The sequence below is a fragment of the Lissotriton vulgaris genome, chromosome 2_1, assembly GCF_964263255.1.
Source record: "Lissotriton vulgaris chromosome 2_1, aLisVul1.2, whole genome shotgun sequence".
Classification (NCBI taxonomy): domain Eukaryota; kingdom Metazoa; phylum Chordata; class Amphibia; order Caudata; family Salamandridae; genus Lissotriton; species Lissotriton vulgaris.
In genome coordinates this window covers 1,361,257,575-1,361,275,077 of record NC_141687.1, presented here as the reverse complement: position 1 = coordinate 1,361,275,077, position 17,503 = coordinate 1,361,257,575, and the positions used below count along the sequence as shown (strand labels likewise).

Genomic DNA, 17,503 nt, shown 5'->3' with positions numbered 1-17,503 from the left:
GAAGTCCGGAGCCATCCCGACATCGAAGGACGGGAGCCTACCCCGCCTCCGCCCGTGGAGTGAAGCCCCGGGTCCCAGGAGGGGGCCCGAGTGAAGACCGGCAGAGTGCTGCGGGAGGCGGGACTCTCATGCGCTGAGGAGAGCCCCGCGTGTGCCGCCTACGCTGTAGGGGGCCTCATGTGTGGAGAGAGGCGGGCAGGGACTGTCACGGCACAGCATTGGTGCCTTCCCTACCATTTTGCTATCAAATGACCTTTAGACATAAGTTACCATCCTTTTCTGGCTGTTAACAACATGCTTTAAAAACGTTGCTATCTTCCAAATTATATGTACATTGTCTAGGAATTGCAAAGCAATGAAAGCTAGCCTGCATTGTCTGATCCCAAAACATTTTTGAATAGGGACAATCCATGCCTTTCTCAGTTCTCTGTAAAATACGCAAAACAGCAACACATGTATAGTGGATTTCTCTGACAAGTTATCACAAGAACACAATTGCAATTGTCAGGTCCAGTCATTCATTGTTGGTAGACTCGCAATTCTATGGAAGATCCCCAGTCTAAATCTGGCCAATAAAAACGGTCATACCCCCCAGGGACTACTTTCGGGTAAGGCTGGATGTTGAAAATAATTAAAATTTGTTGGTTTAACTGAATGCTAGGCTTCACACTCTCAGATGACAGTTTGATTGCTTTGAGATGATGGACACCCTCTTTTTTTAGGTCCTTTCTCCTGACCTTATGTAGCTACTTGGATCAGAAAAATATTCAGGGTGTCTGAGATCTTCCGTGAAGTTACGGACATATCTTACCCAGGGTAGCTTTATAGCCCTTCCAGCTTCAGGCTATCCTTCAATATGTCTCTATTTAGCTGGGCTTCTGTTTTTTGTCCACACACTGTACCACATGAGAATGGGCTCTAGTTTAATAAGATCTGATATGTGGGACAGGCCCGTTTCCGCATGAAAGACAAAGCAGGATGTGCTACACGGGACAGACAAAATGTATCTCAGGAACATATTTTCTATTATCTGCAGCGGGTAGGGATTGGCAAGGCCCTATATCCCTGCTCCATACATTGCTGTGGAGACGCATTTAGCTTTATATATCTTAATAAGCTCCACAGGAGGTCTCCTACCCAGTTTCCTTGAGAATTGTACAAGGGCCATAGTGGTTCTTACAAAAGCAAGTTTTTTTGCTGAAACAGTTTGAGTCCAAACATCTTTTTCATCAAAGAGTATTCCGAGATACAAGAATTTATTTGTGGGCTCGATCTTTTGTCCATCCACATACATATCCTTGCACCTTTGACTACCACGCCTGCACCTCATTACGAAGGTGTTGGTAATATTAACCCTAAGACCAAGACCGTTCATAAAGTTGGTGAAATTATCAAGCACCCTTTGCAAGCCTACTTGCATTCGGGACATTAAAACCGCATCATCTGGATATAGGAGGGCAGGAATGGAATGCCCAGCTTTCTGAGGGAAATCATGACTATTCACGATTAGTGCTTGTTCGAATACATTGATGTAAAGGTTAAAAAGGGGGCCAGAGCACCACTTTTTGTGAACCCCCCTCTTTATAGGAAATGGGGCCGTAAGTTCTCCTCTCAGGTCAAATCTAATTTGACCCTGGCATTATTATATAAACGTCAAAGAAAAATGATCGTTTGAGCTTTTACCCCTAATGCCTCCGAAATCTGCCCCAGCTTTTCTTGTTGTACAGAATCAAAAGCAGCAGTGAGATACACAAAGGCTAAAAACAGCCTGCCCCCTTTTGCCTGTGTATATTTTCCTATGAGAACGGCTAAATTTAGGCTCTGCACGATTGTTCCCAGGCTCTCCCAAAAACCATATTGGATATCGGAGATGACTTTATTTTCCACTTGCCAGGCCTGTAATCATTCTAGAGTAATTCTCCCCACCACTTTGAAAAAAGAGTCCAAAAGTGAGATGGGCCTGTAACAGCCCAGTTCCTGACGATTACCCTTTTTAAAAATTGGTACAATCAGTGATTCAAAGGGGGCAGAACAACATGCATTATTTACTTGGGTGACTATAGGGCTCAATAAGGGTAAATTTGCTTTGAGCAAATCAACCGGCCAGGTGCCAGGTGCTTTACCCCCAAGACTTGCTGTGATAGCTCGATTTACTTCATCAAGAGAAAAATCAAGGTAACAGTGTTGCATATGGGGGTCCAATAAAAATTCATCACAGCTCTACTATCGCTAATGGATTTGAAAGAAGACTGTTTTTATGAATGAACACAGATTTAAACCAGAGTGAGTTCCTTTTGAGTTTAGTCTTCTGGTCATTATTAATACATTTGTTATTTTGGTACAGTCTACCTGGAAAGATTGCTAGCCACCATAGATTTAGGACTTGATATAATTTGCTTGTCATTAGTCGCCACCTCTTTAGATAATAATGGATCTGTGTTTGCTTGCTGTATGCAACCCATCATCAACTATGGTATGCAGGATATTATGTGATACAGAAGTCCTCGTTTCAAATTTAGAAAGGACCACATAGGTTCTGGGACAATAACTTCATGCAATGTCTATGTATTGTGGATCTACTGGGAAACCTTATGTAAAGTCAAATATGACTGTAATTGGCTTGAGAAATATACCATCATTATCAATAAATTGTATATAGGTAGGGAGTTCTGAATATAAACAGGTCTCTGTAGGGATTCGTTAATGAAAAAAATAAGATGAAATATGTTCTTTTTGTTTTGTGTCATGTCTATCTTGATTAGGTTGATTGGAGATCTTTTGAATTGTTTTTACAGCCCTGAGGAAATCCATGTGGGATGAAACGTGTTGGCTGGGCTGATATATGCATTCATGAACTCTATTTGCGAATAAAAGAAACATTTGAATACAACACCTTTCAAGATTTCCTTCATTATACTTTTTTGGAATTGTATGGCTTAAAAGACATTTACTGTACTTGACATATGAATTGTTCAGATTTGTATAGTCCCTGACATAATTTTTGTTCATTTGTGACATACATATATCTATATCTATATCTATATCTATATCTATATCTATATCTATATCTATCTATCTATCTATCTATCTATCTATCTATCTATCTATCTATCTATCTATATATCTATATATCTATCTATATCTATATATATATATTGTCGCTCCAAGGTTGCCCGCCTTTGAATAGCACACAAGCAGCAGCTTGATTTATGTGTAGGTGAGGACGGGGATCCGCTTGTAGATGCCGCTCCGTAATGGATCTGTCCGACGTGTTTCGAAGCTCCATATGCTTCTCTTCAGGGGCTTTAACGGAAGCGGTGTGCGCAACCGCTAACCCACTCCTCCATTTTCCATATGACACACCCACCAATGGGAGGCTCAAATGAGACTGTGTATTACAGGAAGTGTGGTGCAGAAAGCACACAATCAAGTCCTGTATGGACCCCGCAAGTGGGCCCGTCCTCGATCCCGTGTATGTCTGCTGTTTCACTTCCGTGACCCCCAAGGATGACGGGGTGGTGCATACTCCGCGGCTGGACGGCCGCGTATAAATTGTCGCTCCAAGGTTGTCCACCTTTGAATAGCACACGAGCAGCAGCTTGATTTATGTGTAGGTGAGGACGGGGATCCGCTTGTAGATGCCGCTCCGTAATGGATCTGCCCGACGCGTTTTGAAGCTCCATATGCTTCTCTTCAATTAAAAACCACAGGTTTCAGGGTCGTTATAGTTAGTTGGATGTTTCACTCGTACAACACCAGTGAAATTTGGCCGTTATAGTTAGTTGAGCTAGACATACTGTAATTGTGTAAATTCTATAGTTAAAACATTACAAACAATATGTATTTATACTGATATTATCAATGTTTTAATTATTTATACATTCATAATTGCACTTTAAAACAAATGCTGTTGCATAATGGTGAAGTTGAGCAATATGCTAAGCACAACAATATCACAAACAAGATGTATTTATACAGATATTATTCAAGTTTTAATGATTTATTTATTTCCATCTGCATTTCAAAGTGTATGTAGTTGCAAAATGGCAAAATTGAACCATATGCAAAGTATCTACTCTTAATGCTGCTATGACCGCAATATATGATGCTAGTCTGTCTTCTTGTTCATTTGTTTGCACTGCCACTTTAAAAGGGAGGAAACAGTATAGTCATGTCATGTGATCAAGGCCTGCAGAGCCCAAAACCCGTCATGGCAATATTCTGCACAATAAATAACTGGAGTCTGTTTTCCTTTCGAAGAGTTCCAGAAGATGAGGATCTTTTCAAGTTTGGGAAATCTATTCATATAAATATATAAATATGTATATCCCCTTAATACGAATAAACATAAATGTCCAAATGGAAATTGGGGATATATTGTGCTCCCTCAAAAAACGTTTCCTGTAGGTATCATGTGGCCCTATGCGGTCGGGGTTTAGGTCAAAGGCTTTGTATTGCAACTGTCTTACATCCCATAAACAAATTTATTTTTCATGGGAATATGTGCCCCCTGACCACTTTTATAGTACACTGATTTGTGTTGACATTCACATTGGGCCTACTGCTTTCACAAAGGTCTTTCTCAGGCTGGGTGTATGCTTTGTTCGGACATGGTCATGCTTCGTGATGTTTCTTTTGCATATTCAGAGTGCCTTTATACTAGTGGTGCATTGTGGTTTATAATTCGGATTGGGAATGTACCTTCTGTATGGTGGACCACCTGCTTCTGTGCATGTTCATCGTAGATGTAGTTACATCAGAAGTGTGCTCCAAGTCTTTCTTCCTCATGGCCACGCATTCAAGTCAGGTGTCTCTCCTGCTGCCAACGTTGGCATTTTCATGACTTAGCCGTTAACAATTAGGCCTATGTACCTATGTTTCCAATTTGGGAGGGGTCTCCTATGTGAAAAGTGAATTCTACCAGAACCTGACCATGAACTTAGGCAGGCACAAGGATAACGTATATAACAACATCCCCAAAGCCCAGACAATGAATGTCTTATCCAACCTAGGTACATCCTTAAAAAATCTTAAAGGAAAATCGATGGTAGACATGTTTATCACTTGGGTGGGTAATTTTAATGCTCTTTGTGCCAATTCAGTGAACAGGGTATCTGCAGCTTGGGTAATGACAACGAAGATACACCCTCACACTTTTCACATACATCTCTAGGAGATCTGTTGAATAACATAGCCTTCCAATTTGATCTTGGCTAAGCAAATTAATTGAGTTTGTCTCCCACTTCGTTTCAACCAACCTTTAACAGCAGGGGACGTAACTTGATCATTGATTTTGCCCAATTTCTAAGAGATACTCCTGTAATGTACTTTCTTGTAAGACCCTTGACTTTTTAATAAGTGATCATTACCCTATTTGCCTAGATCTCTGCTTAAGAGGCCTGGAGAAAAGACCTGATAGGAACTCACAATATAATTTTGGCATCCATCTTGCTAGCACCAATGTTACACTGGGCAAAAGTGGATCCTGTGGTATTCCTCCAAGGCCTGATTAATAACAGCTCAGAGGAAATAGAGATATACCTCTCGCAGTATAGGGAGGACAAAGAAATATTTAATGCCTTCCTTAAGATTTTAGTTATTAACTAGAGAAAAGCGACACGGACAGCAACCCTCACAGGCTGGTTCAACAAAGAATGAATGGAGGCCCATACTCACTTTAAAAAGGAAAGCACCAGGGCGAGATGGTGTCCTGGTGGATGCTTATAAATCTAATATAGGGTTATGGACCCCTCTCTTAACTAATGTACTAACTAGTCGCATCCGCCACAGGTTAATCCCCACCTGGGCTGATGCTCTAGTTGTTATCGCCCGATATCTCTATTGGATACCTTCATGAAAATAGTGGGACGGGTCATTTTAAATAAGCTTGAGACATGGGCTGAAGAGACAGGTGTTTTATCAGTCTTTCAATATGGCTTTCACCCAGCTTTAGGTACCACTGAACAGGGACTCAATTTGTCTCTGATTATTGATAAATATTCAAAAGCAAAGAAGGGAAAACTTTTCCTCACTTTTGTGGACTTAAGTTCCGCCTTTGACTGTGTCAAACACGCCAAGCTGTGGGACGGGAATGCTCAGCCAAGTTCCCCATAAAAAGAGGGGTAAGGCAGGGGTACATTCTTGCCCCCTACTTTTTTCGCTATAAATAAACAGTGTAGGGCAGTACTTGAGTGAGCATCAAAACGATTATCCAACCATTAGGGCACCCCTGTTCCTATACTATTATACGCAGATGACGCTGTTATAATGTCGCGGACACAGCTGGGCTTGCAAAGGTCTGTCTCAAACTTTGTTGCCTATATGACAGAGCAGGGCTTAAAGGTAAATATTGCCAAGACATTTACAATGAGCTGTGGGACTAAAATGAGAAAGACATGTGACATATTTATTGACAACAAAAAAATTGAAAGCACCGACGAATTCTCTTATCTATGTATAATTTTTGAAAGAAAGGGTTTTAGGAAAGCAGCCATGAATTGTAGAAAGCTGACCCTCTCGAGAGCCATAGGAGCTGTCACCAACTTTTCAAAAAAACTAGGTGGAATACCCGTCCCGGAGTTGCTGGTCATTTATAAATCTAAATGTATCTCAACAGGGACATACGGGGCTGGCATATGGGGTATTGAATGCACTGACCAAATACAACGTTGTGAAAACACCTTTATGCGCTATATGTTGGCAGTTCCTATTTCGACTGCCACGTATTGCTGCCACAAGGAACTTGCTCTTGCACATATCTCTGATACTATAAAGATTATCCTGCTCCTTCTATGGCAAAAGGTATGGGTGTCGATAGAGACGGGCTTCAATAGGGATGGATTTATGGATTGCCTCAAGTTGGATGGGGTGGCGAATTTGCCATGGATTAGTTATATAAAAAGCATGACACATGACATGGGCCTTCCAGAATACTTTGTAGATGGGAATCTGTTTCCAGAAAATCCCTCAAGACACACTGTTTGAATCACCTAGAGAACAAACGCTGGCTCATCGAGAGAGAAAAGAAATTGGTTATGGCAAACCACTTGATGTCCACCTGTTCAGGCTTACAACTCTACTTGACAAAGGGACAGAGTAGTTATTCCCATATGCTTTTGGCCCGTTTTTGTAGTGAGTCTTTCTTTAGGATGGTCACATTTCCTGATACCAATGACTGGACAAAACATCATCCCAAATGCCCATGTGATGATATCTCTAGATTAATCACGATGCACTGCACTTTATTCTGTAAATATTATGTTGTTCCAAGGAAAAAGTTTTTATTGCCTATTCTTAGAAGCTGGGATCTAAAACAATGTAGAATAGCCTTTTTAAGACTACAAATGTTGGAAAACGAACATACTGTCATGGTCATTTCTTCCTTTTTAAAGGCTGTCATTAGGTTCCAGAACACCATGTGAAGTTACTGTGAACATCTGGTGCCCTTGTATCTCTTTGTGTATATATATGGAGTTTTATCATGTATTTTTTGTTGTTATATGAATAGCATTTTTATTACTCTGTAGTTTGTAGTAGCATTTGGAAAATTGTTTCCTTTTAAACTGTTTTTAATACTGTGCTTTCATGATTTTACAACACAAAATCAAACAAAGCTGATTTGATTTGACTTAGCCATTGGTGCCGGCAATCTTTCTCTCACATGACTGGGGGTAGCTGACAGTTAGACTTCGTGTATTCCCCCTAGACAGCCACACACAAAGGGGAGCGTTGGTGTGATTGAATGGGCCATCACTGGCAAGATGGGTGGGAGGAGCTGGGCCAAGCCTGATCACCTGATCCTGATTCAAGATTTGTGAGGCGAGATTAAGCTGGTGCATGGAGGAGCTTGTGACCCCAAACAATGTATTTGTGAGGGCTTGCTTGTAAGTGCTAGACAGTCCATGTTCCAGTCTAAGAATTTGCACTGATATAGAAGAGCCCAGGCTGCAAAAACATTTGTAAACTCTTTCCTTCTTATGAGTCTAATAAGGACCAGATGGAGATAGGGGTTTATTACAAAACATAAATAAGTGTAGGATGTACCCTTGTTTTATAAATATGTAATAAATGAGTAAAGTTCCTTTTCCCCATGGAGTTATAAAAGTTTTGAAGGGCACCAGTATGGGCCTAGGCTTTAAGTTAGGACATTACATCTTTTGAGAAAGGTTGCTGGAAAAAAACCTTCCTAAATAGACAGAATTATCAACAACCTCTATTTTGTATTGAGCCATTACCCAAATATAGGCGAGAGAGAAATAATTGAAAGAGGTTATGTCCTGTCTCCACACACAGGGCTGCATGCCCCTGGAATTAATCTGGAACCAGGGCCAAGAAGGCAGGGCATCTGTGTACTTCAAAGGCATGCCTTTAGAAGCTTCTCCCCAATTCAACAGCACAACTGTATTTAAAAGGAGGGCCTCAGATGCCAACTCTTGATTACTCCTCTGAACCTGTGGGTACTCTGCCAGGAAGAAGAACTGCTGTGCTACTATGAGGACTGCCACTCTGCTGCACTGCTGCTCTAAAGGAAATTATGCTCTGCTGTGCTGATCTGCAACTTCATCTTGACCTCAGGACTCCAGAGTGATTCCAAACGCAAGTCTGCGGGCCTCCTGATCTGAGCCTCGGGATAGAAAAGGCTGCCCAACCAGCTCTGGTCCCAGCTGCAACTAGTTCCTGCACTCCAAGTTGTGCCTCTCAGGCCGTGGACCCTTGGTTTTGGCTCACAGGCTCATATATCAAGCTTTTTGGCTCTTCACAACTGTAAACGGGCCCATTCGGACAGAGCCTACTTCACTTGGAACAGTAATCAGCATGCGTCGTGGCTATCCCGTTTCTTCACACAGCAAGCGTTGATCATCTACCTGGAAACGCCAATACAAAGCATCGGCCCTCCCATCCATGACACCTGGCTGCTTTTTTCACCACTCTATCCACCGCCTAGTATGTTCTCCTTGCTCCTTACATCCGAGATCAACGTGAACAGGACTCTGGGCACAAAACCTTAGAAGGTAAACCTTCAGCGGGACAATCCTGGGTGTGTATCTGACCTGCGCTATATTGCTGCCATCATGAACTTTTGAATTTAACCTGGTCCAGCGCGACCAGATAGCAGTGATTGCTGCTTTGTGTTTTTAGGCACTTTTTGATACTTTTTTTCTTTACAAATGCATAACAATGTTTCTGCTGATTAGATTTTTGTTATTTTGGTCTTGATTTATCTCTTAAATCCAGCTTTTTTTGTAACTTGGTGTGGTGCTTTCACTATTTTATTGTTTTAAGTGTTGCACAAATACTTTACACATTGCTTCTAAATTAATCCTGATTGCTCTATGCCAAATTACCAGAGGATTGAGCACAGGCTAATTTGAGATCTGCATGTGGCTTACCAACACAGGGATTGCGTTTCCTGCTTAACCAGGGGTCACACCCTAGTCAACCAGTAACTCAATTTCTCACAGTGTGAAATTTTAGTGTTTCTCTCTCTTATTTGTTCTTTTAGAATCCTAATAGGACTGCATTTGAATATTTTACCTCTGTTGAGGGTGTATATGAGTGTATCTGCCTTCCAAATTTTAATGTAGGTCTTCGTGGATGTTTATGTAAAGGTTAGTGGTGTGTTGTGTTTTGGTGTTTTCATATTTCAGTAAATGAAGGAGGTGTGTTGTTTTATGTATTCTTGTATAGACCCTGTTCCACTGCTCTGTTCTGCATTGATCATTTTCAATATATCAGAGTAATGATAATGGACTGTTAGTACGGTTATTTTCATTTATTTAATTATTTTAAAGTTTTTATATAGTGCTGGCTGAACCTGGGGGTATCAGAGCACTGTACATGAGTGAAGATAATACAGGCATACTATAATTGTTCAAATCATGGAGATCACATGGGTTCGATTGAAGAGAACAAGCTGCAAAAAACAAATTAACATATGTCGCAGCGAGAGGGATGAGAAACATAAATAAAAGGGTACAAGTGGTCAAGTAATATACAGTATCCTGAGATGGAGGAGGGCTAGGAGGTAGTAGGGTGGAGGGATTGGGAGCGTGAATGGGGTAGAGAAGAATAGACAAAGGAGGGGGGTAGTAATTAAGGCAAGGGGGTACGTACTGAATGAAGAAGGTGAAAAAAAGGGGAAGGTGGGGAGGGAAAAGGAGAGGAAAAGGAGGAGGGGAGGGAAAAGTAGGGGAAGTTAAGGATTATAGACCCCAATATTTCTTGAGCAAGTGCAGTTTGAGGTATTTTTTGAAGCTCATGTAGGAGGGGTACCAGCGCATGTCTTTGGGAAGGGCATTCGATCTGCTGGGGGCATATCCAGAGAAAGAGCAAGATTGTGTGGTTTTCTTTTTTGTCGGGGTGGGACGAGGAGGAGGGCGTTGGTGCTTCTCAACGGTCGGGCGCATCCTGCTTTGTTGAGTTTATCAGTGAGATATAGCGGGCTTTTTGGTGAAGGTCTTTATGCGTAATGCATGCCATCTTGTAGGTGGATCGGCCTGCAATGGCCAGCCATTTAAGGGCCTTAGGGGCTGCGGAGATGTGGTCAAAGCGTTTGCAGTCATTGATCAGCCTGGCCGCTAGGTTTAAAAGGGGGTGGTAATGGACAGAGCATCTGAACCAATCAAACACTCACACCCAGTCAAAAGATCTGGGTTTAATCCATCACCGTTCTTTAGCCCACTCTGCCACCCCAGTTCAGGCATGGCTATATGCAAATCAGTCTGACCCTGTGCCTCATGGGAACAGTCCAGCCCGAACTGCCAAGCCATGCCTTCCCTGGACCGTAAACAAGCTTCTGAGGACCGGTTTCTTGCATTCCAGCCATCTTCAGCCCGGCTTGCTTGAATCCAGTGGCAAAGTGAGCAAGGGACTCACGTCTGAGCATACCCTGCCACACTTATGGCGGCCAAAAGCGGTACAAAAGGGGGTGGTAATGGACGGAGCATCTGAACCAATCAAACACTCACACCCAGTCAAAAGATCTGGGTTTAATCCATCACCGTTCTTTAGCCCACTCGGCCACCCCAGTTCAGACATGGCTATATGCAAATCAGTCCGACCCTGTGCCTCATGGAAACAGTCCAGCCCAAACTGCCAAGCCATGCCTTCCCTGGATTGGAAACAAGCTTCCGAGGACCGGTTTCTGGCATTCCAGGCGTCTTCAGCCTGGCTTGCTTGAATCCAGTGGCAAAGTGAGCAAGGACTCACGTCTGAACATACCCTGCCACACTAATGGCGGCCAAAAGCGGTACAAAAGGGGGTGGTAATGGACGGATTTGAGTTGGGCTAGGGGAACTTTTGGGGTACCTGAGAGGAAGGCGATACCACAATAAATTCCTGAGAGGACAAGTGATTGGAAGACCGATTGAAAGTCGTCAGCTGGGATGAAGGGTTTGATTTTCTTGAAATGGCATAGGGTGAAGAGCGCTCCTTTGGCCGAGTTTTTTATGTGGTCCTGGAGGGTTAGGCTGTTGTCAATGGTGATGCCAAGTGATTTTACTGAGCTTGATAAGGTGAGCTGACAGTTGAGGGCATTAAGGTCAAAGACCCATGTTTGGATAGGAAGAGGGTTGTTTTTTGGAGAGAAGAGAATAATTTCAGTTTTTTTAGGGTTAAGTTTGAGATGGTTGGAGTGAAACCAGGATTGGATTTAAGACAGGGTGTTATTAAGGTGTAGAACGTCTGAGTGGGATTTCATCTTATAGTAAGGTTGGGTGTCATCGGCGTAGAGGTGGTAGCTGATTCCAGTTTGTTTTAGAATGAGGGTAAGGGGTTCCATAAAGAGGTTAACGAGTGAGGGGGGTAGAATAGAACCCTGGGGGACATCGAGGGAGAAGGGTGTGGGGTTAGAGAGGCAATTGTAGATTTTGTTGTGCTCTGTGTTACAGGAAGGAGGAGAACCATTTAAGTACCAGGCCATTAAGGCCAAGTCTAACTTTGAGCACATTAAGTAAGGCAGGGTGGTTAACCGTATCAAATGCTGCAGACAAGTCAAGGAGAATGAGTAGGCAGGTCTTGCAGTTGTCAAGAGAGTGATGGATGTTGTCAACAATACTTAGTATGGCAATTTTTGTACTGGAGCCTTTACGGAAGCCGGATTGTAAGGAGTCGAGTAGGTCAAAGGAGTCAATGTGTTTGTCCAGTTGAAGAAGGGCACATTTTTCATGGGCTTTTGAAAGGAGGGGGATGTTGGAGATGGGGTGGAGATTGTTCAGATCATTGCGGTCAGCATTGGGATTTTTAAGAATGAGAGTGATTTGTCCAAGTTGGAGGGAGGGAGGGACACATCCCGAGGTAAAGGAGGAATTGATGATAGAGGTCCAGTAAGGTGCAATGATGTGCTTGAGCTCCTGAACAAGGTTAGTGGGAAGAGGCTCTTTGGTGTGAGGACGGTTTAAGTTTGAAGATGATGTTAGAGACTTCGAGTTCCGGTACAGAGTGGAAATTGAGGCAGGAGGTGTTGTTTTTAGGCTGTGGGTTAGAACATCTGGTATCCGAAGGGGTAGTGGCAGGAGGGAGGAAGGGGGAGTTAATAGAGAGGGAGGTTGAGAAATAGAGTCATCAATAGATATGGGATGAGGGGGAGATGCTAGGAAGGATTGGTCTATTATGGCTATTTTTTCAGTGAAGAACTTCTTCGCATCTGTAAGTTGTGGTAGTCAGGGTTGGAAGGGCCGAGGAGGTTTGGTCTGGAACTATGTTGAACAGCTCTCTGGGTCCATATTTTGCGTGATTGAGTTGAGTACGGAAGAAAAAGACCTTTTCAGTGAAAATGAGTTTCTTATATGTGGCTCTGGCAAGTCTGAGGAGAGCAAGATGGGCGGGGAAGGGTGTTGTCTCCATGTTCTTTCTGCGAGTCTAAGAGCACGCCTTTCGTCATTGAGGTTGGAATTGAACCATGATTTAGATGGAATGTTTCTTAGGGTTTTAAGTTTGGACGGGGCAATTTGGTCTTGGACATCGATGACAGATTTGTTAAAATGTTCGGTGAGTTCATTAGCATTTAGGGATAGAGGGGTGAGCAGAAGTTGTGTTTGGAGTTTAGATTCAAGTTCACCAGGGGGGATGCAATTAAGATTTCTGGTCCATTTTGACGCTTTTATGTTGTTGATGAGGGAGGGTGGGTCCATGTTTGCGATAGAGAACAGAATGAGGTGATGGTCAGACCAGTCGATGGGGATGAAATTGGAGAGGGGAGCCAAGTCGTTCCGGGTAATGATGGCGTCAAGAGTCGCTCCTTTGGAGTGGGTGGGAGAGTGGCAGAGTTGTTTTGATCTCAAGAAGATTGGTGAGGCGGTTGACTGAGGAGTCATCAGTCACGTTCCAGTGGAGATTAAAATCAATCTCCAAGGAAGAAATTTTTTGTGTTAGAGAGAGATTAGTAAAGAAGTTTGGATAGTTCCTCGATGAAGGGAAGTGGGTCTCCAGGTGGGTGGCAGATATTATGCAGTCCAATTGGGGGAGAACTTTGAGAATTAAGTTTAGTTTCAAGGTATTCGAAGGTATTGCGGCCGGGGTTTTTGACAAGGGAAAGTTGGAGTTCATTTTTTAAAATAATCACTAATCCAGACCCTATTCCCTCTGTCCCGTCTTTTCTGATGGTAGAGTAACCCGGGGGGAAAAGTAAGTCAAGACTGGAAGTAGAGTGGTCATTGAGCCAGGTTTCCGTGAGAAAGGCTCTGTCAATGTCTTCGCTAAGAATGGTTTCTGAAATTTCAGTCACGTGCCTGACAGCCGAACAGCAGTTCACTAGCATGCAGGTGAGGGGTTCATTACAGTCTTGGGGGGAGGGCGTGAATGGATGGTGGTACGTTGGGGTGGGAGTCTGGGGAGATGGGAGGGGGGGGATCTGGGGCCCCTACAATGACAGGAATGTTGGAGCTAGGGAGAATGCAGGAGAGGGGTTTAGGGAAGTCTGTGGGGGGAGAGCGTTTATGGATGGTGGTGCATTGGAGAGGTGGCCTGGGGGAGATAGGAGAGGAGGGATTCTGCTGCACCCCACAATAACGGGGATGTTGGATTGAGGTGGGGGAGGAACCTTAAAATAGGAATTAGGAGGGTAGTAGTTGCAGAGGGTATGAAGGTCGGAAGCGTTGAGATGATTTGATGTGCGGTGGGGCCTATGAGAACAGCAGCCAAGGGGAGTGGAGTTCCACAGCTGAGGATTCGAGAAGCATTGAGAGCCAGGGTCAACAGGGTTAGAGCGGTTAGATAGGTACTTGGAGTACAGGGAGTTGAAATCTTCTCTCAGCCGAGTGAGTTCAGTCATCAAGGTTGCGAGATTGTGTTCAATGTTGGACAGAGTATGTATTAAAGGAGTGTGGGAGAGCGCAGTTAGGGAAGAGGTGGGGGAAGGAAGGCTCCTTTGTTGGTTGGAGAAGACCTGGTGCGAGGTTTTAGAGACAGTTCGGGAAGAGGTAGAAGAGGAGTGCACGGGTTGTAGGATGTATGGAGGGCATATGGGAAGGCTAGGACAATCCTAGAGTCAGGAGATGGGGCTTGAGAAGATGAGAAGCCGTGAGGTGGGCGAGGGGGGTGACAGTGGGCGTAGGGGGAGGACTGCAGTTCAGAGATGGTAAGAAAAAGGTCTGGAAGTGAAGTGTAACTTCTTAGGAGGAAGGGACTGAAAGTTTGAATTGGGCATGCATGCTTTCTTACTGCCTGACTACGATTTAGCAAACAGTTTTTTGCCAGATTGTGTTCTGGATGCTTCCGGCCTAGAGATATTTGTCGTAAACTCTATACAATATTTTGAATGGATTGTTCAGTTCATTTGGGAAGCATTCTTAGACAAATTTAAGAAAATGTGTAACTATTTGTGTCACGTATTCCTGCACGTAACTGAAGAGTGTATCTCTCTTACTCATATTTCTTTACTTTCTTAAGTGTATTCATTGCCCATTTAAAGTAGTCTGGATATTCTTTTTTTTAATTATTACTAAAATCATATACTATAGTGAATAGTATTTCTTCCCCTTCATTTCAAACATGATCATCTTCTCTAGTTTATAAAAGCCATCATGAAAAATGCATTTGAGCATTCATTAACGGAAAACATTAATTTGAGCACACCTCTAAAAATGTCTTACTACATTCATTCACAGAAAGAGACACCTCCATCTTGACAGCATTCATAAAGCTATTCACAATATCATTATAATGCATTAAAACAAAAGATACCAGAGGAGGCAGTATGCATTTTTTTCTCATTCAATCAAGGGCACACAACTAACATGTGTACAATCATTTCTTGAGAACAGGCAAAGAAACATAACTTCTTATTACTCTAAGGGATACCAGACCAATTGCCTTTCACATTAAGAGTGGTATCCTCATTAAATACGCAGCGTTCATAAAAATCCCTTAATTCAAACAGGCATATTTAAATACTGTTGACTTCAAAATACTACTCAATTACTTCATGAGATTAAATAAGATTAAGCTTTTGAACATACATTTTTTTAAAGCAAATAATGTAATTTCACTTTCAATGATGTTTTAAATACATTTTTAACCATTTTTCACAGATCTGGTGACTAAATGTGCTAACTCCTCACATAGAAAAAACAGAAGAGCCATCCGAGACACAACAAGTCACATATCAATATCAGTATCTTTTTAATAGTGGCCATTGGATCACCCCCACTGAAGTTCATGTTTTGTCATCAAAGGCTTAGTTCAAAGATATTCTCTCCTTTAAATATAATCTCCACATGGGTATAGATAGCCTAGTTTGGGATTTACAGAACTGTAATGATATGTTTGCAAAACAGACCCTTTCTAACACAAAAAGGCACAGGATATCAAAATTCCTGTTAAAGAGACTAGAGTACATTCATTGCCATAACAGCCTTCTTCCTACTGCCTTTCATCATAAATAATAAACTAAATTCATTTGTTACCAACATACTAAGACATACTAAGACAGACACATTACCCGCCCTTTTTGTGTCATGGCCTGCACCCTGTATATTCACCACAGCATTCAAAACCCCACACTTTTTTACTGTGATTAATTTCAGAGGATTTAGGGCCACCAGCTCATCCAAAATTTACTTGAGTCGAGGTTTTTGTCTGTGAAGAAAACAGCATAAATGTGTTCATTTCTCCTTTTACACCTAACACTTCTGAAAAGTCTAGTATTTATAAGCTAAAATAAAGTTGAGCAAGGGAACCAATACTTTCAGACTATTTCCAAGATTATCTGTAGAAGCTTGAACAGAATTCAGTCCTCAATATAAGACTGTGAAGTATTTAACTGTTACTATCTTTGCAGAGACACAATCGGTATACTTATCTGCTCTGTTCAAAACTTTTGCAAAAAATATAAATTTTCATTTTTTTAAATCACATCAGTTGTTTACTCCCAGTTCCTCAACTTACCAGTGGCACACCTTGAGAAAAATAATCTATGTACACTACAATTCAAATTTGTTATGAACTAATTTATAGGTTCAAAGCCAGCAGCTACTCCTTAGGAAACATACAAATTCAAACAAGTTCAAAGAAGACGATTTTGTCTCTGCCTAAAACAGCCAGGTTTTTAGTGATTTTCTAAAGGACGGTAACGTAGGGCTGTTCTTGATGTCTAGCGGGAGTGACTTCCATAGTTTCACTGTGCCCATAACAAAGCTTCTACCTCCCCAACGTGCTGTATTGATTTTGGGGGTTTGAAGTAGTTTGCTACTTGGTTTCTTTGTTCTTTACAGAGTGGCGGCTCTGTTAGAAACTCAACCCGGTTGCACCTCTAACAGAATATTGTCATGCAATGTTCAGTCTATAAGGCCATAATTAGGGACAATGGTTATTTCAATATGTGCCCAGTAGAAAGTCATTTAGCATAGATTTCAGAGCTCCAGTGCTCAATGGAAAGCCTAATATCATGAAGTGTGGTTAGCTTTTATAAATATTTAAAATTACAAAGTGATATAATCAATGCATTCTTCTCAACATATTTTAATGAATTACAAATGTGTTCATTGAAAGTTTGCTTCTATTCCTACCTCTGAGTAGATCTGTGGCTTCCTTCTCTTCGCTAGGTCAATTATATTGATTCCATTGTAATACAGATTTTCAATACAGCCGTGGAAGTTGTTCTTCTGAACAGCTCCTGGTTTTCCTCGCATTGGAATACCTCCAAAACTGAGCTTTAGGAAAGAAAAATGACAATTCTTAATTACAACATCACTTCTAAGAGTTAGAATTAAATCATCAATAGTTTGATAATTTCTGAACCTTTACATAGTTACCAAAAATATAAGCTGCTGCCTAAAAATATATTTTAAAATACAGCCGATTTCAAAAGTCAGGTTCATGACAGGTAATGTTAAATAAATATATATGATACACATGAAATGGGTCAATATACCTTTGAATTAGGGTTGGATTTAATAACACCAGTATATTAAGACCAGGAATAGAAGCAATATCTATTTAATTTCATTTCATTACATGTTATGAAATATCGGACCTAGGCCTCAACATAGATCAACACTATGATACA

The 17,503-nt window shown here is 41.9% G+C and overlaps 1 protein-coding gene across 1 annotated transcript in view; it reads right to left on the bottom strand.

Moving 5' to 3' along the window:
- LOC147732599 (contactin-associated protein-like 5) overlaps positions 1-17,503 on the bottom strand; it is an 864,951-nt gene that overhangs the window by 802,685 nt on the left and 44,763 nt on the right. Inside the window, exon 4 of the mRNA XM_086954286.1 lies at positions 17,004-17,147. Within this exon, the coding sequence (XP_086810412.1) occupies positions 17,004-17,147 (144 nt within the window). The remainder of the gene's footprint in view (positions 1-17,003; positions 17,148-17,503) is intronic.